At 33.9% G+C, this 24,059-nt stretch overlaps 5 protein-coding genes across 5 annotated transcripts; 1 reads left to right on the top strand and 4 right to left on the bottom strand.

The window, feature by feature from the left end:
* The first annotated feature begins 774 nt into the window (after positions 1-774).
* LOC140972923 (uncharacterized) lies at positions 775-3,508 on the top strand. Its single transcript, XM_073435405.1, has 6 exons — positions 775-993; positions 2,445-2,656; positions 2,745-2,823; positions 2,896-2,981; positions 3,055-3,137; positions 3,225-3,508. The coding sequence occupies exons 1-6, from the start codon at positions 775-777 to the stop codon at positions 3,506-3,508; spliced, it is 963 nt and encodes a 320-aa protein (XP_073291506.1).
* A 1,037-nt stretch (positions 3,509-4,545) lies between these two features.
* Positions 4,546-7,734, bottom strand: LOC140989203 (protein DEHYDRATION-INDUCED 19 homolog 4-like). Its single transcript, XM_073458342.1, has 5 exons — positions 7,504-7,734; positions 7,244-7,422; positions 6,601-6,678; positions 6,190-6,449; positions 4,546-5,453 (listed from the first exon to the last, which is right to left on the bottom strand). The coding sequence occupies exons 1-5, from the start codon at positions 7,550-7,552 to the stop codon at positions 5,339-5,341; spliced, it is 681 nt and encodes a 226-aa protein (XP_073314443.1). The 5' UTR covers positions 7,553-7,734; the 3' UTR covers positions 4,546-5,338.
* Positions 7,735-9,308: 1,574 nt separating this feature from the next.
* Positions 9,309-9,728, bottom strand: LOC140972914 (uncharacterized). The gene has a single exon (XM_073435395.1). It carries the CDS (start codon positions 9,726-9,728, stop codon positions 9,309-9,311), a length of 420 nt encoding a protein of 139 aa, XP_073291496.1.
* A 4,950-nt stretch (positions 9,729-14,678) lies between these two features.
* On the bottom strand, positions 14,679-15,868 carry LOC140968804 (GATA transcription factor 15-like). Its single transcript, XM_073429953.1, has 3 exons — positions 15,595-15,868; positions 15,374-15,481; positions 14,679-15,280 (listed from the first exon to the last, which is right to left on the bottom strand). The coding sequence occupies exons 1-3, from the start codon at positions 15,613-15,615 to the stop codon at positions 15,014-15,016; spliced, it is 396 nt and encodes a 131-aa protein (XP_073286054.1). The 5' UTR covers positions 15,616-15,868; the 3' UTR covers positions 14,679-15,013.
* A 3,935-nt stretch (positions 15,869-19,803) lies between these two features.
* Positions 19,804-23,879, bottom strand: LOC140989194 (importin subunit alpha-like). The gene is made up of 11 exons (XM_073458329.1): positions 23,502-23,879; positions 23,081-23,177; positions 22,856-22,947; positions 22,628-22,759; positions 22,352-22,537; positions 22,089-22,252; positions 21,868-21,946; positions 20,874-21,002; positions 20,668-20,795; positions 20,213-20,587; positions 19,804-20,126 (listed from the first exon to the last, which is right to left on the bottom strand). The coding sequence occupies exons 1-10, from the start codon at positions 23,709-23,711 to the stop codon at positions 20,215-20,217; spliced, it is 1,590 nt and encodes a 529-aa protein (XP_073314430.1). The 5' UTR covers positions 23,712-23,879; the 3' UTR covers positions 19,804-20,126; positions 20,213-20,214.
* Positions 23,880-24,059: the final 180 nt, after the last annotated feature.

Genomic DNA, 24,059 nt, shown 5'->3' with positions numbered 1-24,059 from the left:
GCATGAATTAGAAAATATATATATGAAGACCACATCGGAGTATGTTTTACGTACTTATGTCTCGATTTGAAAATTAAATGAGAATGAGCCAAGTTTCTGCGGAAGGTCGCATTAACCATAGTTCAACTTTATGATATAATTGAAAACCGTTTCTTACTTTCTTTCTCTTTCTTTTTTTTTTTTAATTAAAAAAAAACCTGTTTCTTACATTTAGTATGTTCTCATCTGTCCATCTTTTATTAACCAATCAAACATGTCCATTTTTTTTATCAAAAAAATCAACACACTTAAATTAATTTGGAAGATACATAAAATATTACCAGAATTAAGTTCAGATGATATGGAATGCAATTACCATAATTTTTTTGACTCAGGACAATTATATTATTATCGTGGGTCGAATATCTTATTTGGGTCATCCATGAAAAAATATTACTTTTTATGTTTAAGAGTATTAATTTTTATTTTGAATATCGGTAGAGTTGAATCGTCTTACAGATAAAAATTCGTGAGACCGTTTCATAAGAGTTTTTGTGATATATATATATATATGTGTGTGTGTGTGTGTGTGTGTGTGAGGATATATTATATATGTATGTGTAATGTAAGAAGGAATACTACAAAAGACAAAAGGCCAAAAAAAGCTCATGCTCAGCACTTCCTGGCAATCTTCATTTCAACAATCTCTCAAATCCCTTCAGACTTTCAACCCCAAATCGTCGGACGATTTTCCAGCCGGTGCTTGCATTTCATCTCTAACCGAAAAATAAAGCGATGTCAAGCAGAAGGAACTCGGCTTCGTCCTCCAGACATGACGGCAATCAGCAATTGCAGGTTGCGAAGGAATCAGCTGCTGAGGCAGAGATCACGTCCAGCGGGAGAACCAGTGATTCTATACCATCTGTTTCCTCTCATTCTGTAAGCAAAGTTACGAACTTGGATCGTTTGTTGGAATCCTTTTCTCCACTCGTTCCATCTCGATTTTTCTCGGAGGTATAAATGAATTTATCTTATTTCTTTGTTGTTCTGTCTTTGAATTTCTATTTCAGATGAATTTTTAAGCCATTTTTTTCCATGCAAAATTCAAATGAAAAAAAAAATTGCTTTACTTTCAGTTGAAAATGAGGTTTTTTATTAGATCTGTTTTGAGATGTTTTAATTTCATTTTCATAAAATTTCCATATGATCAAAAGTTTATTTTTTTCAGTTGTTTTGAATTTTAATTCATTGATGATAGACCATTGATTAAATAAAATTTTAAAAATCCGATATAAAAAACGGTTAGTTGGCGCAAATAATATTTCGATTTATAGTTATAAATACGTTATCAAAAACGGTTCGTTGGCGCGAATTAATATCTTGATTTTTTGGTGTTCTGAAATTTTTCTTAGCTAATGTTGGGAAGATTTTTTTATTGTTTACTAATATGTCATTAATTCGTAGTATTTGAAAAATCATAGATTCAGTTGTGTTTATTTGTATATTGCACATTTCTCATAAAAAAAATTTGTTAAATGCACTACAAATTTACTTTTTTTAAAAAAAAAAAATTTATATTTGTTCTGTTTTTAGGTAAATAATTTTCAATTCTTAAAAAAATCATCTAAAAATTAAGCTTCGTAAAAAATTATGATTAAATTAGTCAAATCCATAATTATTATTGAAGCACACACGCAACAAAAACATTATTCTTAAATTGGTTCTCTATTTTATTTCATCTTAGTTTATGTTCTATTTTTTAATTTTTTTTAAAAATTATGTGATATCTTATTCTTATTTATTTTTCATCCTGTGTCTCTTCTTTCCTTTCTTTTTCTCAACATAAAAAGAAACATGATTTTTAAAATTAATTACACTGTTTTGTAAATGCTAGATAGATATTTATAACAGTATTTTTTTAATTTTTTTTCGAAATGATATGAATATAACAGTATTATTTTAAATTATAATATTGTTAGTAAAATCTTTTACAAATTTTTAGCCGTCATTTTTTCCAAAAAAACATTCAACATAAAACTGAAAAATAGAAACCATAATTTTAATCTTTAGCCCAAAATGAATATAGAGTACCAAATTATATATTTATTTTATAAACATTAAACACTTAATAAATAGAGGGTGTAAAAAGAAACTGCATTTTACAAACGGTGGAGTGCAACCCTGAAATTATTCAATGCGCTAATGTCTCAAAGATTTTGTTTTATTGTTTACTGATAGGTAATTAATTTGTATAATTTGAAGAAAGTGTTTTTAATTGATTTTAACGTTTGGGAAAGGCCATCAGATTCAAGTATCATGCAATTAATTAATATAATCCTCGTTAATGGAAGTCGTTAGTGTGCAAAAAATGTGCAATTTTTAATTTGCACGAGTATATATTTCTTGTGCAAAAAACGTGCAAGTTTTTTGAATCACTTTATTGAAGTAAATTTCATGTGCAACAGGCGATTTCAAGTGGATCAGAAGCACTTGATGCAGATTCTCATCCCTTCTTTTGCCTCGAAGATCTATGGGAGTCGTTGGAAGAACGTAGCGTATACGGAGCCGGAGTACCTTTGGTTCTGAACGGAAAAGACCAGATTGTACAATACTATGTTCCGTATCTATCGGGCATACAATTGTACAAGGATCCGTCAAAGCCCTCTTCTCAACTCAGGTGAGTGTTAACTAAACCTCAAATTTGCTGAGGTAGTCATCATTAATTGAATTGAATTCTAATGATAAGAAGTTGATTGTTTTGCTAGTTCGTCGTCCCCCCAATCACCGTTCTTTCAATACTTGGAATACGAAAAACCGTATGACCGCCAACCTTTAACCGATAAGGTGAGTATATATACCATACGTATACAGTTATTAAAACTTGCATTGGAAACTGATCGTGCATGGTATGGATAGATATTGGATCTTGCCTCCCAATTTCCGGAGCTGAACAAATGTAGGAGCTGCGATCTTCTTGAAACCAGCTGGCTTAGTATAGCATGGTATGGCTTTTTTGTGCTTTTGAAAGAAAACTAGATTTCACGTGTTGATATCATATGACTCTTTATCATGCAGGTATCCGATTTGTAGAATACCCATCGGCCCAGCAATTGAAGCGTCTTTTCTATCGTTCTATTCATTATCAACACGGTCGACAGGTATTGCATTTACATACTTTCTAACTTATTTACGCAAGAATTTTCTTGTGCTATGATAGAAAAACAATATTGATTTTTCAAATGCAGGAAAATTTCCACCACAATTTTCTGCTGCAAATGCAAGAGCAAGGTACGACCCAACCGATAAGAAGTTTTCATTGCCCGTTTTCGGTATTCTTTCGTCTAAGCTATGGGATTCGAACCTGAATCTGGTTGAACAGCATGAAATCGAGCACCAGAACTCTCTAGTGCAAGCTGTGGATAACTGGGTTGGATACCTGAAAGTTCCTCTGCTCGACTACCATTATTTCCGACCTAGACACTACTCTTATCGGATAACTGGGTTTTGGACTAGAGATAATCCAAATTAAATCACTAAACGGGCTTTTGGTGAACATACAACTATTATCGGTGGTATAGTCTTTTCGGTTGAATGCTCAAGTATCATGCATTGGTTATAAACTCTTTGTTTTAAGCTATTAATTTAAATATGTATATTAAAACCCAGAATAGACTCAAATTTTAATTTTTCCTAAATTATCTGTTTTTAATAGATTTAAATAATAAATCTAAAAATGAAACTATAATTATAATTAACAAAAAATTCAATTTAACTTCAAATGGCTGGTGACCTTGTGCATATTTTGTGTGTGCATTGCATGTGAATGTGTGTATATTATAAATAAACAAAGAGAAGAGACATCCATAAAATGATAAAAAGCATAAACTCACGCACAATATCTTCTTCAGCTTTCTAATTAACTAATCGTGTGAGACATGCTAAAATTAGAGGAAAAATAAATAAATTTCTACTATTGAAATCGATATGTAAAATCATAGAAAAAAGAAGAGAATTAAACCAAAAGTTCCTTAGTAAAAGAAACAGAAAATAAAGTTGAACAATCTCAAATTAATCACGAAAGTTAATCAAATTTATCAATTTTATTCATCTTAGTTTTTTTTTTCTACTTTTTATTTTTTCGAATTATGTGACATCTTAGTCTTATTTATTTTCCATATCCCATAGCTACTTTCTTTTTATTGCAACTTAAAAAGAAACATAATTTTTTCAAATTTAATTTGTAGCATTTGAAGAAAGTATTTTATATTGATTTAGCATTTTGGGAAAGTCCATTAGATCTCAAGAATCATGGAATAATCTGTTCGCAGGTTAATAAGACTCGTTACCATGCAAAAAAAGTGCAAGTTTTTTGAATCATTTTGTTGAATTAATTAATTTTCTTGTGTATATTTCATGTGTAAAAAAGGTGCAAGTTTTTTCATTCATTTTATTGAAATAATTTTCATGAGTGCATATATATAAATATATATATATATATATATATATCTTATACATACATGTGTGTGTATATATATGGGAATCGTTAAAAGAAGGTAGAATGTACAGAGCCGACGTGCCTCCGGTTCTGAATGGAAAATACCAGATTGTACAATACTCTGTTCCGTATCAATCTTCATTTAAACAATCTCTCAAATCCCTTGAAACACCAAATCGTCAGACCATTTTCCAACCGGTGCTCGCATTTAATCTCTAATCGAAAAATAAAGTACGTGATGTAAGGAACTCGGCCTCGTCCTCCAGACAAAACAACAATAGGTTTTACATGACCGCGTCACCACTACCTCGGCACCACCAGAAAACGCAGGTTTCGAAAGAATCAGCTGCGGAGGCAGATATCAAGTGCAGCGGGAGAACCAATGATTCGATACCATCTGTATCCTCTCCTGCTGTAAGCAAGGTTACGAACTAGGATCGTTTGATGGAATCCTTTTCTCTACTCGTTCCGTCACGAAATTCCTCTGAGATATAGTTGAATTTACCTTTTTTTCTTTGCTCTTTAGTCTTTGATTCTCTACATGAATTTTTTTTCCCATGCAAGAAATCAAATGAAATAAATTGCTTTATTTTCAGTTCCAAAGGAGATTTCTTATTATATTTGTTTCGAGTTATTTTAATTTTATTTTCATAGAATTTATATCTAATAAAAATTTATTGTTATTCAGTTGTTTTGAATGTTAATTTATTTGATGATAGAAACCATTGAATATTGATCAACTAAGCAGTGTATGTTATGATTAAGTCACGATATTTGGTCAAGTTCACTGAGATTGAGATGCTAATGAACAAACGTGACCGTGGTTTTCTACATTAGCACGAGGCGTCAGCCAGTGAAATATACTTACAGGCTCCTATGCCGTAATAAGTCATAAAAAATGGAGGATAACACTAATTCTTGTACAAATTCACTCCTAGCCATCTCCTTTCTTCCCTCAGTCGACAGAGCTGGTTGTATTCTGCAACCATGAACAAGTATTGGGTTCAAAATATGACAGCTCTAACAATATTAGATCAACGAATTAACATCTTTACACAAACAGGATTCAGGATTACAACAAAGACACACATGTAGAGATAACCTATGCAGGACGAAACCAAAGTCGGATTACAACAAAGACACATGCATAGATAACTTATGCCAGATGAACCAAATTCAGGATTACAACAAAGACACATGTTTTCTATTTCATCAAATATTTCAAAATGGATAGTTAGAATGGAGTAAATTACAGTTTTTCACATAAACCAAGCTACGTTCTTAAATATCTCGAAGAGGGAAGTGAACCATAACCTGAGATGCACCACGTATACCACGACAATTAAGTTTTAATGAAGAAAATACTTTTGTAACAAACTCAAACACGTGTTGATGGCAGTGGCACACAACCGAGTGATGCTACAGAACCATTTACTAAAACAACAGCATAAATAGAAAACATGCCAATCTCGTAACATCAATCCAGTCGCCGTAGCACGGTGTTATGACTAACTACATAACATTTGAAACTGTGACACATTTACTTAATTACCAGCTCACACGACTGGTTATATTCACAATGAGGATGCCCATAACTCACAAGCTCGAGTAAAAGGAGAATTGTCCATAATTCAATTCTAAGGGGAACAAAACACAGCAAGCTGGTTAACTGTTGGTTAATAGAATCAGGGAAAAAAGAGTCATATTTTTCTTACCTCTCCAAAGAATCAACAATTGAACTTTGCCTTGATGAGCTTGCCTCAGTTGAGGAAGCAGATTCAATGGTTCTAGGTCTGTAAGCAGGTTGTGGACTGTTCACAAATGACAAAAGCATGAAATCAGCTGCTGCCTTAGAAGAAGAATCAACCAAAGAGGACTTCTTAATGTTTCGTAAATGCCTCTCCTGCAGCTCTTTTCTGAATAAAAGAATTGTTGATCTGGAGCGAGAACTACAGTTCTTCTTGTTGCAGAGGGCGTAAAAATTTGAAGTTAAAGTAAACACCAGAAAACAACTTAATCAGAGTTTCAATATCAACTGTTTTGAGTGTAAATAAACAGTACGACAACACAAACAGGAAATCTCACCACAACTAATATCAAATTAGAGTGAATAATTCAAAGGATATTTTTAAAATACTCTCATGCTGCGTGATTACGTGTGAAGCCATGTTTATTCCCACCCTTGTAGCACAAAAAGGACAAATCTGCGAACAGAAATCTGGTCATAATGGAAAACATACATTCCAAACAAACTTAAGCATAAAAGTAGCCAGCTGCAGAATTAGAAACATTGCCGTGACATTTCGAAAAAAGTCATGACATCTTTGGACTCAAACTTTCATCTGCTGGCCATCAAGCAACATATCAATCAAACTAAACTACCAATCTCTTGAAAATGCAGAAACTATACTCTAACACTAGTAAATATTAAAGGAACGCGTCTCTCCTTTTCTTTAACCTTTTCCCCACCATGCTATTTGTTGCAATCAATTGGAACATAATTAAAAATACTGCTACATGCCTCCCCCCTTGCATCCTCTCTTAACCTATGCTTACACCTTAAAATTTGAACAATTTGAATTCAAAACTTCCAAGTTACGTAAAACAAAAAGGATTTCCGGCTAATTTCATGAATAAACAACTAGCCATTATTATCTATAAAATATTATCAACATCACCGCTTTTAAGCCATTATCCTGTCTTTAATTAATACAACTGAAATAATTCCAACATAAATTCAACAAACAAACCAAAAAAACATTGAATTACCCCGGGTTTAACCTCAAGACGATGGTCGGCATCAATGTGGCAGCACAATCCGAGGACATCAAAATCCTCGACACAAAACGGGCAAGCCAATTCCTCCGATTTCTCCCCGTTATCGATGTAGTTGACTTCTTCGTCCTCGTACTCCCCCTCCGTTTCCTCTCCCCCCTCATTGTAATCATCTATCAATCAAACAACAATCACATTCGTAAAATCAAGAAAGACTGAAAAAGATGGACCACATCCGAAATTTATCCACTAACCCGCGCAGCGATTGGAATAAGAGGAACCCCCGAAAAACCGATCGCCCATGGATCAATTTGATAATGTTATTCCGATCAAAACTCTGCAAGAAAAATATAACACACCCAAGAAACGATTTTAAACCAAGGGAAAACAAAGTAGGGGGTTCGAAGACAGTATTTTGCCCCTTCTCCGTTGATATGCAGAGAAGAGGACGGCTGGAGTTGGCCAGTGGAATTTGGAAGTTTTATTATATATATATATGTGTGTGTGTATATATATATATATATAGTATAATGAATCATAAAAAAGGAAATATCGGATTGGGTAAATTATTTGGATTCTTCTCAGACCCGGATTCCAGTTAAAAGCGTGGGAAATTCCCGCGCTCATCGATTATCAATTGGTGTTTTATAAGCCCAATAAGGCACGACCCGCCTGACTCCTTTTTTGCTATGGAAGATGCCTCGTTCTTATTTATTCCACCATTTTCTTACTGTGTTTCTTTTCTCAAAATTTAATTTACTCGTGGGATCCCACAATTACTGAAATTTTTTGGATCTTTGAATTATTTACTATTTGTTAGCACAAAAATTAGCACGCCCAATAGGACAAGAAATATGCACGAACTTTGGTGTTGGAAACTCGAAGGCACCACCTAGATTTCTCACTTCAAAATCAACAAGAGGATTTGAATCTTCATCAAGATCATATTCCGACTATGTATACGGTACCCAAGTTTCAAACAGATTGATGGAGAAATTGATTGCCATGATCATCGAAGAGATATCACATGCAACGTTGTCTGATAATATAGCGCCATCACTATAACTGGCCGGACATTTACATATAATTCTCAATTTTATGCACTAATCAATTGAAACTCTAAAAATACAACAAAAACATAGAGTCGTTGTAACATCAATGGTCGGACGATTTTTTATGCGGTTGAGCTTTAAATATTTTAAATGGTCAATTAATACCCTCACCACAAGCCCCATATAATTATTGTATTTCTAATATTTATTCGAATAAGTATCTAGTGAGATTGTTTCACGTATTTATAAATATGAGACAGATTTACCCGACTCATATCTGTACTGAAAGGTAATGCTTTCGTCATTAAAAAAATAATTTTTCATGAATTGCGTCGACTGGTTTTGAGACGGTCTAACGGGAGTTTTTGTGTATTTAATATGTGTCGGATGAAATAAATTATAGAATATGATTGCTGACATAACCATGATATCTATAGGTTTCATATAAATAAATTCAAGAAACGATTCGTTGATAATACAATTATTTCAACATTATCAATATTTTATATTTAATATATTATAAAATTAATATAAAAATTAGTTAGATAAATAAATGCTCTCCGTACACCACCGTTACACGTTAATAATTAACCACAAAATTTTCACCTTACAAGCCGCGTTTATATGTATTGGTCTGCATGCATATCAAATACGGGTTGGTTCCGGCCAGAAAGAGCTCTTTCTTTATAAAATCAAACGATGAATATGTTCTCTCCATTTGTTTCTTTTTTATTCGATACTTCAAAATTTTGTTACGAAAAATGATTCGTCGAACTCGTACGACAAGGAATTAATGATAAATAAATAGCTGATATGTAGCAAATTTCGCTGCCTGAGATGAAAAGAAATTGAATTCACCATATTGTTTGAAGTGCCCGATGTTTAACGAGTATAATAACCATAATGAATCATTTCTTTCTAACATGTGAAATCATTTTGCATTGGTACAAATTAATTCATAAAAATTACAGAAAATAAACTGGAAATAGTCGCAGGTTCGATCAAGATTACCCTCTGCGATCCACACCGCATCTGGGAGGCACCAACTGCCCTTGCGCCGCAACAATGGATCTGTACATCTCCGCTATCATCCCTTCGTCGTACTCCTTAATCGGCAATCTTCCGAACCCGCTCCCTATCACCCGCGTGCTAGCGATTCTCAGCATCATATCCACATAAGCGTCTCGCATCCGGAGTATAAATTTCTTAGGCGAGAAGCGGAGTTTCAGCTCCACCGGCGGCCTCAGCTTGATCCTCCAGAATCTCAAGCAACTGGTAGATCCATCGGCAGCACCAGAACCAAGCTTCAGCACTCGCCTCATCTTTCTCTTCCGTCGGGAATGGGAATTCAACCGCATGTACCCCTTCGTCCGCCAATACCTTCTTCCGCCGTAGAGTAAATTTGTCGAAACCCTTTCCATCTCCATATCTTCTGAATCTTTTAGGGTATAGTACTTAGTCCAATGAGCAATAAGATATGGTGGGAAAAAAATGATGAAATTTGCTTAATATATGGAAACATAAGACAGTTGGGAGTAGGGTGTTTAATGTTTCAATAATGTTCATGTTTGGAGACGATAGGTAGGAGCTGGAAAATTTAGTTGAAGTGAGAGAAACGTACATATTCATAATTACGCTACAGAATTTTTCATTTTTTTTAAAAACAATAAATAAAATGTTTTTTATCTTTCACAAAAATAAATAAATAAAATGGTAAAATGTAAACATCTAGTTTGTAATGTTGATCAGTGTCGTTAAATACAAAATTTCTTATAATGTTTTAATTAATTAGATTGCTAACATGACATATATTGAACAATATTCACTTGCAAAAACTATTAAAAAGACAAAAAAAAGTTAGTTTATTGTAGCAATATCTATTTTTTATTATTAGATGCTCAAAATCAAATTTAGGTCACTCACGAGACAAATTTTGCTACTAACTTTTCCTAACGAGGTAAGAGTATTTCTTGTTTTTGAAATTTTGAATTGAAGTTTCAAGATTTAATTTTTGTTGTTGTTTGATGATTGCATTCAAGAATCGAAATGCAATTAATTTGTTGAGTATCCTGTCCGCACGCATACAATAATTGTTTGTGCCCAAGTCTGCTGCCCTTCACCGAAGCATTAAAGCCATTTGTTTAGAGTTGCCGATTCATTATGACATTTATTTTTAACCCTTTGGTTTTAGAGAAACGTCGAATTGAATACGAATGCTTATATTTATTGTTTTCACATGCCAAGATAATTAAGTTCTATATTCATTGAATTTACTAAAAAAATCACCATTTTCTCATAATTTATTTTACATTTTTCAAATTTTAAAATTTAAAACTCTCACATTATCTGTAAACAAATATATTTAATATAATTGTATCATTAATTTTTCTAAAAAATTCAGCCCATTTCACTGGCATGTCTATATATGAAAACTCAAGAATTTGACTTAGATCAACAAAACTTTATTAACATCCAATGTTATGTCACACACGTAACGTGTGTGCGTGATGAGACGCAATTATGTGAAATGATAAGGGGTTTTTTTTATATAAAGATTAATTTATTTTTTGGATTTATAATAAAAAACTTTTTAATAAAATTTCATGGAATACAACTATTCACTTAATTTTCTTTTACTATATTTTTTTTGGGGAACTAAATTTAGATACAGCCCATAAATAAAGAAATATGAACGACTGATGCTTAATTTTGTAATAGGATTTGATTTCCCTTTCTATTGCAACATAAAGGAAAATACTATATATAATATAATCATAGCAATTCCAAGTTATTTTTATCAATAAAATTGCCCCGAATATTATATTATTCAGTCTTCAAAAAAAAAGTGAAGGAAATTAGGAAATGATCATGAAATTAGTCATTCCTGCAAAAAAATTCAAACCTACAACAAGATAACATTTTGATTTGATAAATTGAATAAAATCCAATGTGTGTAAGTTGCTTGGAAAATAAATCTTTACCCATATAATTAACTAACATAAAAAATATTACACAATTTTAAGCAGATGATTTGATTCTATAATAAATTGGCCCAAATATTATTTACGGATATAATATATTCAAATACCATTTTAGCCTATATTTATACCCTCTCGAGCTTATGGGTGAATAATTTTCTGAACTTTTCTGATTTTCTTTTCATATTTTCTTAAGAAACTAATTTGTTTCTTCACATAAATAAATATAAATATAAATTCCTAGTACAGTTCTATTATTTTTTTTTAATTATTTCTACACAATTTCAAGAATGGGAATTCTTTCTCTCCTTTTGTTTTCAATTGTTTTCAGCTCATGCCATGATTTTTCATTAGCTACTCCAACCCTGAAAACAACCACCAAAAACCAGACAACCTGCGAGATGTGCTCTTCTTGTGAGAGCCCTTGTCAACCTGACGTCTCTCCGCCACCTCCGCCGCCGCCGCCGCCACCTCCAACAACGGGGGCCGACTGCCCTCCGCTTTCCTCACCCCCTCCACCTCCGGCTGAATCCTCATATCATCCACCACCCAGCGGAGGCGGTTGCCACCATTGTCCACCGCCTTCGCCTCCAAACCCTGCTATTCAGTATTTTCCTATATATTATTACAAATCCAACTCAAATTCCGTTCAGCCTAATAGCCTCCCCTTTATAATTTCTTCACTCGTCGTCTTCTTTTCTTCTCTCTTGATCTTTCTATGAAATTTTATTCCCAAATTTTATAAACACGCTAATACTATATATCCCTTACATCGATCACTAATTACTAGTTTTAATTATCCCTTCCATTTTTTACAGTTAATTTTCAGGTTAATTACGATATGCACCGGCATCCGGGATTTGCATGGACTAATGATTTCAGAGAAAGAAGAAGGGAAAGCAACGGATTTATTAATAAGCTCCATTTTGAGAAACCATTAATTTTAGGTCGATTAACGATTTTTGCATGAAAGTTATAAATTGATTACTTTTTATGAGAGTTTCGTTCATTTAATTAATCAAAATTTGGTGCCAGTCTAATAATCTTTTCTTTTATGTTTAGTTTTAAACTTTTAGTCCTTTTACATTAGAGCCGAAACATGTTACATAGTTTTTAAGTACACTTTATCCAAGCATCTTAGGAATCGAGTGATACATTTGAGTGTCCATTATAAAATTGTCCATAAAATGGGCCGATTCATTAATTACAAATCTATTCTAAATTGCTATTATGAATTTGTTTGTGAATGCACACAGCAACGTCAACGAATTACATTCATAGTCAGGTTGTAACCTTTCCAATTAATCAATTTTTTTATTATTTTTTCAACCAAGTGAAAACTCTAGTGCTGGATATTCCATGTTGGTATTTTGTCAAAATATGATTAAAAAATTCAATATAAAACTAAGCACACCATCGAAATAGGAATAAAACAGAAGAAAACCGGCATAGTACTGCATTAAAACCAAAACATTTCAATTTAGAGAAAGAATGACTATTTTTCTTTTGTCAGTCCTATATAAAAAGTATTGATCAATGTACAACAAATAACTACCAATCTCTCTCTATATATACGACGGCGAATGCACTCTTTGAGTGTAACAAAGTATTTATAGAAATGGGAATCCTTTCTCTCTTCTTGTTTTGTCAATTGTTTTCAGTTCCTTGCATGATTTCGCGTCGGCTACATCAACCTTAAAAACAACAAATTACGACCTGACAATCTGCGCAATGTACTATTCTTGCGACAACTCGTGTCTACCTATTGTCGGAATATTTCACCCTACGTGTGGGGCCATGTGTAGATCCACGGTCCAGATTTAGCCACAAGTACTTGGGGTCCATTTTTTTTTAACATCACAAATGTGACTGAATCTGGACCATCCAAGGTAGGATCGAACGTTCCCCTATTGTCTCTCCACCGCCAGTGCCACCCCCACAGGCCGGGGCTCAACTGTCCTCCAACACCCAGTAGTACTGGTGGTGGTGAGGGAGTTTACTACTTCTCACCGAACCCACATATTTCCCGCCTCTGTACGGCGGCGGAAGCGCTTATAATCCACCGCAAAACATCCCCTATTCGTGGCCCAACCCCACTTTCCCGTATTTACCTCTCTTTTACTTCAACCCTCCGCCACCTGGCATCCCCAACTCGCATTCAGCGAAGCTTAACAGCCACCCTTTCATCTCCGTTTCACTTGTCATCTTCTTCTCTCTTCTCTTCATTTCATGAATAATCACAAAACTACATGTACAGTCTAAAGTTCATTATCTCTAAAACTAAAAAGCTAGGTCCTAATTATATTAATTTTCATAATCCAATTGACGTTTAAGTTTAACTATTATAAGTTTTCAGGTTCATCCATAAAGATTACATGGGAATATATTAAGAGAAAGTGACCAAGAGTAAATCTTGAATTGAAAACAAGTGGAATCCTGATTCAAGTTAAAATTTCAAGCATGTGTTTTATCAACGTCATAGCCTATTATCTTTACTTAATTAATATAAATGTATATATTCATGTGGATTTAGTGGTACTTGTAAACCAATATCTGATTAATATATTTATTTCAATGGGAATAATGAAGTCAAAATAGGTGTATTCCGGTGGATAAATATTACGAGTCCGGCAAGCCACAGTTCATACGTACATTGTATCTATTTGATTTATTATTTTGATCAGTAACGTCATAATGTATGCTCAACTTTTAAAAACACAGAGTTGTATATGATAATTTATTTCACGTTATATCTTAAAATGTGTTGTGTTTGAAAGCTCGCTTATCCGCAGTATTATTATCTTTATACATTACAACTCTATGACTCGTTTAAAGGTGTGTCTAAACTGTACAGGCCTCAATCCAAGTTGTATGATAATTAGAAAACATGCCGAGGGCAGGACATCCAACGTACCCCGAAGTTACGTTTCTAAACAAAATCAACAATGATTCTGCCAATTCGATGGCAGTTATAGCGTATTTTAGTAATACACCCTCAAAGAATACCAAAGCTAGGTATCTAGATGTGGGTACCGAACCCGAACCAATCGGTAATACATGATCGAATCTAATAAAACCGGTCCACATCCACTACAATATATTGAAAGTTTGATTTTAAAAACCGAGAAAATGGACATCAAACGTCACTATAGGATTTAAGACAGTAAAAGTTCAAAAGAAAAAATTCAACGAGTAACCCAACTCAGAAACATGACCCAATAATCATATGGGGAAGTGATAACATAACTTTGTCTCAGTTCTCACTAATTTCAAGTTCAGAAGTTACAAATGCTATCGTCAAAATATCGGTTAGTCTATGTTATCCTGAAAGTGTTTTCCCTCGTATTCTAATAATAGATTCATCAAATTTTCTTGAAGTTTCTATATGTTGACTATTCGAAAACTAACATTTGTCCATGTCATAAAGTAGAAAACTTGAATGTAGCATATAATGATACTCAAAATACATACTAGAAAAAAGAAAAAAACAAAGAAACTAGAGATTCTCCACTAATCAATTGGCATAAAACTAAGAATCTGTTACATCTAAACACTAGATCTTGTTAGAATTTGATTTCTCAAATTTCTAAAGATCTAAAGATATCCCAATAATCTATTAGAACCAAAGCATTAATTAGATCTTGTTAGAAAATTTCATCTCTTTTTTCAAACTTTCAAAGATTTTCGAGACCTTGGTACCACCACTAGATCAACACGAGGTACCACCTACCCATCTAAGCATAAACAGATCCGTAAGAAAGAGCCATCAACAGTAGAGCCGCTTGCTCTTCCTCCCTCAACGTGCTCAACAGCTTCCCCGACCTCCGTAACACGACTTCACTTCCCGAAGCCATAAATCGCATTTTCAAAATCTCTCTGACCCCGTTACCACGATTTACAGCGGTTCGCTTCTTCTTCTTGTGGGTACTTCTTCCAATATCCAAACCCATCAGCTGTCGCCTCTTCTTATTGTATTTGATCCCACAAGCATTACATAGAGACTGGAAAATCGAGCACTCCCGAAGAATCAATAAACCCAGAGAAAAATTAAAGGGTAGAAAAAAAAATCAAATGATTGTATAAATTTTGTGCACCTTGGGTCCCTCTGGGCCGCCTCTCCATAGGGGAGTTCTGGTAGTGCGACAGCCGCTGCAGCATTTCACCAAACACCTGTCGCTATTTCGCTCATCGGAATCTTGCTTCTGGAAAAAAATCGAATAAATGAATCAGAGAACAGGTGATAGATTAATTTGCAAGATTTAATCGAGAACAAGTGTAAAAATTTGTGTAAAAACTACAAGCATTTGCTCCTCACCACGTCCTCTTTCAGATCCATACCATCCAGCAGAGTGTTACTACTCTCATGAACACCAAAAGCTCAACAAAAAAAGCAAATTAAACAGAAGACTCACTATACACAGGATCAAAGGAACGATTTATGAAGAAAAATGATGAAGAAAACAGGAAATGGAGATGGGATTTGATCGATAAGAGATGATCATTGGCCGATATCGGGGAGAATTTGAGTGTACTATCAACTATGAGAAGCGTCTTTGCGGAAAATACAAAACAATATATGTATTTGTGAAAAAAAACATAGAAGCCAACACGGAATCTAGTGGACACTATACAGCCTACACCAAACCCTAGCTGACACTAGAATTCTTCCAGATTGACCATAATACCCCTCGTACGTTTCAAATTTCGGATTGCCGTGGAGAAATCTCAGCCGTTCGTATATTGAAAGATTACGATTTGAGCACATTTATACTTGCTATATATTAGGCAACAAGCCATCATAAATACATACGCAACTCCTCCTTGTTACATCCAAATTACGTAAAATTATTATTATATATTTTTATTAATTAATAATTTAAAAAATCAGAAATTTTTTATTTAATATATTGTACATGTACGCAATATATGCAGAAAACATTATTGGTATATTATTCAAATTGGGTTGTAGTAAAATTAATCTTTATAGACTTTGTTTTTTGGTACATATTATTTATGCTTTCATTACAATTAAATTGGAATGGGAAGTCAAAGAATCTTGGATCTACGTAGACAAAAATCAATAAGCAAAAAATTCGTTTTCGTATTGTCTGATTCCTAAGAATGTTGGGTTTGACTTTGCATGTGCCTCCCGCGGTCCAATGTCATGCAACCTGACAAATCTATACTCTGCTATTATAACCTTAAATAAAATACATAAATGTAACACTTTTATTTACAAACTAATTGTAGGACATGTTATGTTATATGGTGCTAGAACAAAAGTTTTGGAATACAATGGTATAATTTGATTTGTTTGTATAAGATAATCAAATGATGACGGTGGATGTACGTGTAAGATCATCTTCAACCTATCGCACGATTTTAGTACAAGTTTAACGTTAACACAATAATCAGCTTCGATACATTTACTTGATCAAATTGAATTCTCTACCCTTTTTGTTTACCTCAAATATTTTAGTCCACAAAAAAATGTACTTATAAATTTATTATATCAATATATTAACAAAGGGAAGCAAGTTCATGTGTACTAGATAAGATATCAAGAAATAAGATGTGGGCATCCATCAATCTTTGCTTAATGATAAATAAATCTTTGAAAACCTTTTCAGTGAGCTATGTTGCCAAACATAAGTCGTGCAGATATAGAGTACAGGGTTCTTTGCTGCATAACCTGCTACTTTGCACTGCATGTGTTGTCAACTTCCCTTTTGAATTTTGAATTTGAATCCCCTTTCTTTTGTTTGATCAATACTTATTAGTGTTTATAAGATACTAGTTACTCTGCACACGGGATGTATGTGTGTACAGTCTTTTTTATCATTATCGATGGATTAAAGTGAAAGTTAACAAATTATTGAGGGACTAAATTGATATTTGAATTGTTGAAATAAAAAAAATAAAAATAAAAGTGTGTGTTGAAATTTTAAAAAAAAAACAAACAAACAAAAGTGTAATATTAATATAATATAAAGGTAAAGTTGGAAGAAAAAATTTGTTTCATTCTTAAATGGTTATTATCATGTTTTTCAACTTTAATAAAATAAAATAAATAGATAAATTAAATAAAATTAAAAATTAACAATGGGGTCCAATCCAACGTCCAAATGCAGCTACTTAAACATCTTTATATCGATTATTTATTTGCAAATTTAATGATGTGGCCTTTATGCCAATTATTACCAAATAATAACTAAGTCGTTGAGATTCCCCAACACATACCTTGGCAGTTGCAGACGAAAATCCCTTGTGCTTAACTGGGTCGGTTTGAGGCGTAATGTCTTGAGACATAAATATAAATATAAAAATAAAAAATAAAATTAGACATCGAGATTTATGTGAAAAATCTCTAAAAATTATTAGATAAAAATCAAGGGTGAGATGAAAAGAATTTCATTATAATATTTTATGGTGTACAAATAATCAATGTGTTTCCAAAAAAAACACACAATCTCTTAATATAAGAGAATGAATATTTCATAAATATTATATGAATAATTAGGAGAAGAGTGAAACTTTAGAATTGAGATTCTCGACTTGAGAACGGGATGGATTTCATTTGATGGAGGAGAGCTCTACTTATATAGCTCATCCTGACTTGTGTGAACGTTAGAAGCAAATTCTCAATTTCATCTTGCCACACATCTTCTGAGATTGCATGTGATGCATTGACCAAGTGCTCACATGTTTCACAAATATTTTGCCGACAAAATGAAATAAAATTGGAATTTTTAATCCATACAAAATTAAAATATTTGCATCATTTTCGAGTCTCATTAAAAAATTTAAAAATATACAGTTTTGTTTTTTTGATATTAACACATATCATAGATGGTAAATAAAGAGAATACAAAATACACTAGACATACCCAGGGATCACAAAATCAGTGTTCAAAAACCATAATCGAAGAAAATGGTTATATCAAAAAATAGATACATCCCATGAATGAAATCCAAATATTGTGAGACAAAATATGGATATCAGGCAGCAGCCATCGTTCGATGAACATGAATCAAAATCTTCCGAAAGATAGCTTCCACATCCGGCCTCTCACCGTCAAAAAATACCCTGTTACGAGCACTCCAAATGTGATAAACCAATGCATCTATCCCTTAGTGGCACCTCCGTGCACGCATGATAGTACCTCTGAAAGGATGAATTCCATATTCACATGAATTAAAGTGAATGGAAATCCATTCAAATCCAAACTCTGCGACTAAGCTAAAATTAAAAAGAAATTGCTAGGTATTTCAAGTATTGTTCGTTATATTCTGTTTATCAAGTTAACATTAATCGTAGCAACCTAAACTAATATGAATTTGGTTTGAAGAGTTCCAATCTGACAATGAAAAACGAGCCGGAAAGTAGATTAGTAATCAGCTAAGCTAGCCTAAAGTGGCTGTAGCTGTGGCTGGCTGCCATTGATAAAATGCGCCATTTTGACTTTTGTGTTCTTCGAAACTTTTAAATTACAATGTTTAATTTGAATCCGTTTCGGGGACTGTTGGATCGTCTCCATTTGGCTCAACTGTTTTTGAAAATTATTTTAAACTTATGCAAGTAATTTAAACGATCTTGATCAGAAATTCTCCAATTTCATTTCCTTAATCCATAATTTAGAATTTTTTTTTCCCAAATCAAAGGCACTTTATGGTGATTTTGGATACATAAGTTGTAGTTTCTTTAAGTACTTTTATTTTATAAAAAAATCAAAGAAGTTTAGAAAAATGTTGAAAAATACTTTTGTTTGTTTTTTTTTAATAGAAGTAGATGGAGAAACACAAAGCTAAACGTACACATAATTGGAAGTGTATAGCTTGGAAAAAAAGTGTAAAGCTTGGAATTCATCATAATCCAACCTATAAAACAACCTAGTTAACCCACAACGTACCACCTAAAAGGCCCTCCATTCCATTATTCAACCCGGCATTGGGAATTTGTGATAGGCAATTTGGAACAAATAATCATAGTCCTTTATTCGATCCTAAATACCCAGCTGTAATCAAACCAACCGGTTTTTCATCAAACCGGAAGACAACAAACTGGACTAAAAATCAATTATTACGATAATAATTTTTTTGAAAAAATAGAATAAAACCAAACTAGGCCATTCAAAAGCTACAACAAGAGAAGAGAATAATCATTGTAACCATTGATGATATCAAATCCTCATGGTGTATTTTAACACGACTATTGAATATTAGCCAATAAAAAATATAAACCCATTTTTTTAAATTATTCGACTGTAAAGAAAAATATAACAAAAACCGACTAAATGAACCGAAAATGACTGATTTTTATAAAATATTTCCAGATTAAGCGAACCACATTTTCAAATCAGTTTGGTTATATTAGTATTTTGGTTTATCCAAAATTTTGCTCGTATGAAGTATTACCGACAATTCATTCATTCGGTTGAAAATAAAAATATATTCGAAAAAATAGATAAAACATTATTCATTTACGTACACAAGCATCGCTCAAAGAAAATCTGAGACCCAGATGTATTACAAGCCAGTCCATTTCTTTAACCTTTTATCCCGCACAACGTGAAATGTGACCTCCATGAAATATAGTATATAAGTAAGATCATTCAATCTGTAATGACAAAAGACTCGACAAAGCATACCCGAAATAAGACAAAAGAGACCTCATAATGTACAGCAAACAAGACTATCGTTTAACTGTGATCAACCCACACGACCATCTTTATTCTTCAAGCAAAATATCGGCACAAGAAAACCATACAAACCGACATCCCACCGGACTCCAACTTCTTCTCAGCTGAATCTCAATAAGTACTTCAACTCTCAAGATCCGAGAAATTCCTGTAGATTCCCTCAATGACCATTTCAGAGTACGATTATGCAAAAGTTAGATAATTCAGCACACTTCATGAAAAACTTGACGGTACCTTCAGCCAAATTTGAATCCTCCGGATGGAACAGGAAGTTCACTACCTCCAAAGTTGAAACCAGATTGGGGACCATCACTAGAGACCAGCTGCTCGTCGTCTTCTTCCAACCAATATGTTTCAAGTATCTTTACAGCCTTCTCGTAAATTTCGTTGTTATCATGGCTCTGAAGATTCTCAATCTTCTCTAGCCCTTCCGCATCATCAATCATCTGCGCAAAGACATTCACATCTCCCGTGTTACCGAGGTTCTTCTCAGCTTCTCCAACCTTCAGGATGTTTTCAAGACCTTCCAAGCAGACGGTCACGATTCTTGGGTCGGGAGAAACCAGAAGATCGCACAACGGCTTTATACATCCCTCCCGTACTAGAAACCTGCCAAACGAGTTTGACATCGTCTTCAATCCAAATATGCAACAATATATACAATAATAAAATGGAGGTAAAAGATATACTTGATTTGGTCGCTAGTCCCACCAGAAGTGGCATTAGATATAGCCCAAGCAGCCTCTTTCTTTATTTCAAACTCGGCACTTTGAAGCAAAATAACAAGGGGAGGAATTATGCCAGCTTCAATCACAGCCTGCTCATTCAAATGACAGCTTCAATAACTCACTATATTACCAAGTGGAGAGAAACAACCCCACCATTTTCTGCATACCTGAATTTGATCCTTATTTCCAGCAGTGATGTTTGAGACAGTCCAACAAGCTTCCTTCTTGATACTTTTCTTATAATTTTGCGTCAACAAGCTAAGTAGGCAAGGAAGAGCCCTGTTCTCAATGATGATCTGAAAACCATCAAACGAAAAGTGAGTTAGAAAAAACTCAAATAAAAAATCTGACACTTTCGTCGATATTAAAACGGTGTAATTGCAACATCAAGTTTCATCTCAAAATTTCTAGAGAGTACTTTCAACTCTCCAAAGGATCCTAAAAGAGCACGTCAACAAACAAAAATTAAGTTTGTCTCATTATAAGTAAAGATGCAACCCCATTTATTCAATACAGTGAAACCCACAATTGTGACATCCTTTTCTAGTCAAGAGTTCAGACATCTAGCAGAATTTGTAAATCATGACAGCAGATCAAGACACATCTTTATACCTCTTGGAACCACTAAATTTATTTGAAATCAGATAAAAAGATCAGTGAGGATTTGTAATTTTTCAGGCAGAGATTTAGAGCTGATACTTCTGGGAATATATAATCGAAAGATCACAAACACCTGACCATGAATAAAGCTGTATATCAGTCTATCCAATTAATACATCAAGATAATCAGATACCTTGTTTCATAAATACACATCTTGTATTCAATATCTCAATTGAAAAGTTATATAGTGAGCATATTTTGTGTTAATTGAAGTACATGATTCCTAAAATACTGAGTCCCAAATATATAGGATATTCAATCATTGAAAAATGGCACACCAATGAAGAAACCATACAATCCAATAAGTTATCTAACCTGTACAGATATCACAAACCAGGAATCCCAAAATATAGACAACATACAGAGAAGTAAATTAACGCCCTTGCATAAAAGCCAAAACAAGTAGAAAAGGCCACTTTTCTTATCATCCACCAATGAATTCACATAAATGAACTAGAGAATTTGTTAGTCCAGGAAAAAGTAGCAATCCAACTACATACCTGAGTCTGCAAATCATCACCTGTCACAATATTACCCACGGTCCGCAGGGCAGGGATCAGAACAGATGGTGAGGGATGCCTACAAAACCCAAAACCAAAAAGGAAAATGAAATAAAAATAATTATGCAACACGTTGAGAGATACAGAGACCTCTATGTATTTCACGACCAACAACATAAATATCAGATTTCTGAACAATGTCATTTAACTGCATCACTCACAGCAAAAGCTCAACCAGACGAGGGCATACACCAGCCTCTATCACAGCTTGGATTTTATCATTAGTACCATCAGAGAGATAAGAAAGTGCCCAGCATGCATCTGTGAGGACTTCTTCATCATTTGTATGTATAAGATGAGCAAGTGCAGGAAGGGCTGGTTTCACCTGCTCAGGGATTCCAGATGACATATATTCAAATTCAATTATGTATATGAGAATATTTATTACAACAAAGCATCACTAAATAGAACTTGAAGGACACACCTGATCAAACAGTGGTTGTGGTTTTCCCCGACAAAAGTTTGACAGTGTCCATGTTGCATTTCGCAACATGGACAACTTTACTTCATCATTAAATTGAGACAACAAAGGCATCAAAGCTCCGTAACTGAGGACAAGATCACGACACTTTGGTGAATCACCCGCAACATTTCCTAAAGCCCATACTGCCTATATCATCAAGCATTAATTGCAGAATCACTTCATTAAATAGGGCAGACAGTTAAATGGAGGATGGAGAAGTCATTTTGCAACAAGTACCTGTTCCCGAACATCATCACTTGGAGAACTAAGAAGTTTCACAAAAATAGGGACAGCACCATGATCTATCACAACCTTAGTATTATCAGACGTCCCCGAAGCAATATTTGTAAGAGCCCATGCTGCCTCAAACTAAGGAAAAAAGTCATTACAGGACCAAAAAGATGTGATACTTTTAACACTTTAAATCAAACAATACCACCAACAGTAATGAGACCAAAATCTTACCTGAAGCTGTGGGTAGTCCTCTCTTGCAAGAAACTCAACAAACCGAGGAACAACTCCAGACTGAATCACCTCATCAATTGGTGGGTTCCTTTCTGTTGAAACAAAATTCCCATAAAACGCCAAATGAACAAAAACAAAAAAATCCATTATTTAACAAACAAGATGTGCGGGAAAAAAAAGAAAAAGAAAAAACTGATTTAGGAAAATAAAGTTTGATTTTTTTACCTATTGAAAGAAGTTTACGAGCCTGAGTTGTGGCCTCGAGTTGTAATGCTCTATCGTTTGACCAAATTCCAGCCACCATTGCTGGAAGACTATCCAACTGAGAACATATAGTAAGTAAATGTTTTTAAAAATTACAATAACGAAGTAAACCTTGAACAAATCAGCATACAGCTAGAGTCGCGAAGGACAGAAATACTAAGTTGTGGTACTTCAACATAACTTCAATCCTATGTAATTAGAATAATCACGAATAAAGAATGTCAAACGAAAAGATCAAATATTACGCTCGAATCCTAATATCAACTTCTACAAAGACGAGATAATGATAGCCGCAGATCGATCAAGCAATCCAACAGAATCGATTGGAAATCACAGGGTTATTCAAAATTGAGCTCATACATGACCGATTATCAATTAATACCTTTTTATCGAGCTGCGGTACATCGACCGTAGGCTGCAATTGCTGAGCTTGAAGCCCCTCGCGTCTCTTCTTCAGCAAATTCTCCTCCCTCCTATTCTTCCGGATCTCCACCATGTTATCCTCTCGCCGCCTCCTGCCCTCCTCCGTGTCCACCGCCACCTTGTACCTACTCCGGCGGACCTCCGTCCTCGCGCTCGGCCTCAACGACATCGTTCTTCTCGATCCAACCAAGAACAAAAAAATACAGAAATTAAAATCTAAAAGATGCAATTATTGCTTGTTTATGCTCCAGATTAAAATCGAAGAATCAAGTAATAATTTTGTGTACGGCTGATAAATTAGAGAGAATATTATTTTCATTTGTACTTGAGAAACACAAGTCTAGATATTTAAACAGTCCAACATTTCCAGCAACCGAATACCACGTAACAATTGGACTTTTATTTCAAGTTATTAACGTAAATGCCACTGGTTTGAGTTTCTTCATTCGCATGATCAACGTGAAGGTTAAATCCTGGCCGTTGGTGTGTGCCGGCCCATTAAAATTGGAGTCCACGG

This window comes from Primulina huaijiensis, chromosome 1 (genome assembly GCF_012295235.1).
Source record: "Primulina huaijiensis isolate GDHJ02 chromosome 1, ASM1229523v2, whole genome shotgun sequence".
NCBI lineage: Eukaryota > Viridiplantae > Streptophyta > Magnoliopsida > Lamiales > Gesneriaceae > Primulina > Primulina huaijiensis.
This window is presented reverse-complemented; position numbering and strand designations above follow the sequence as displayed.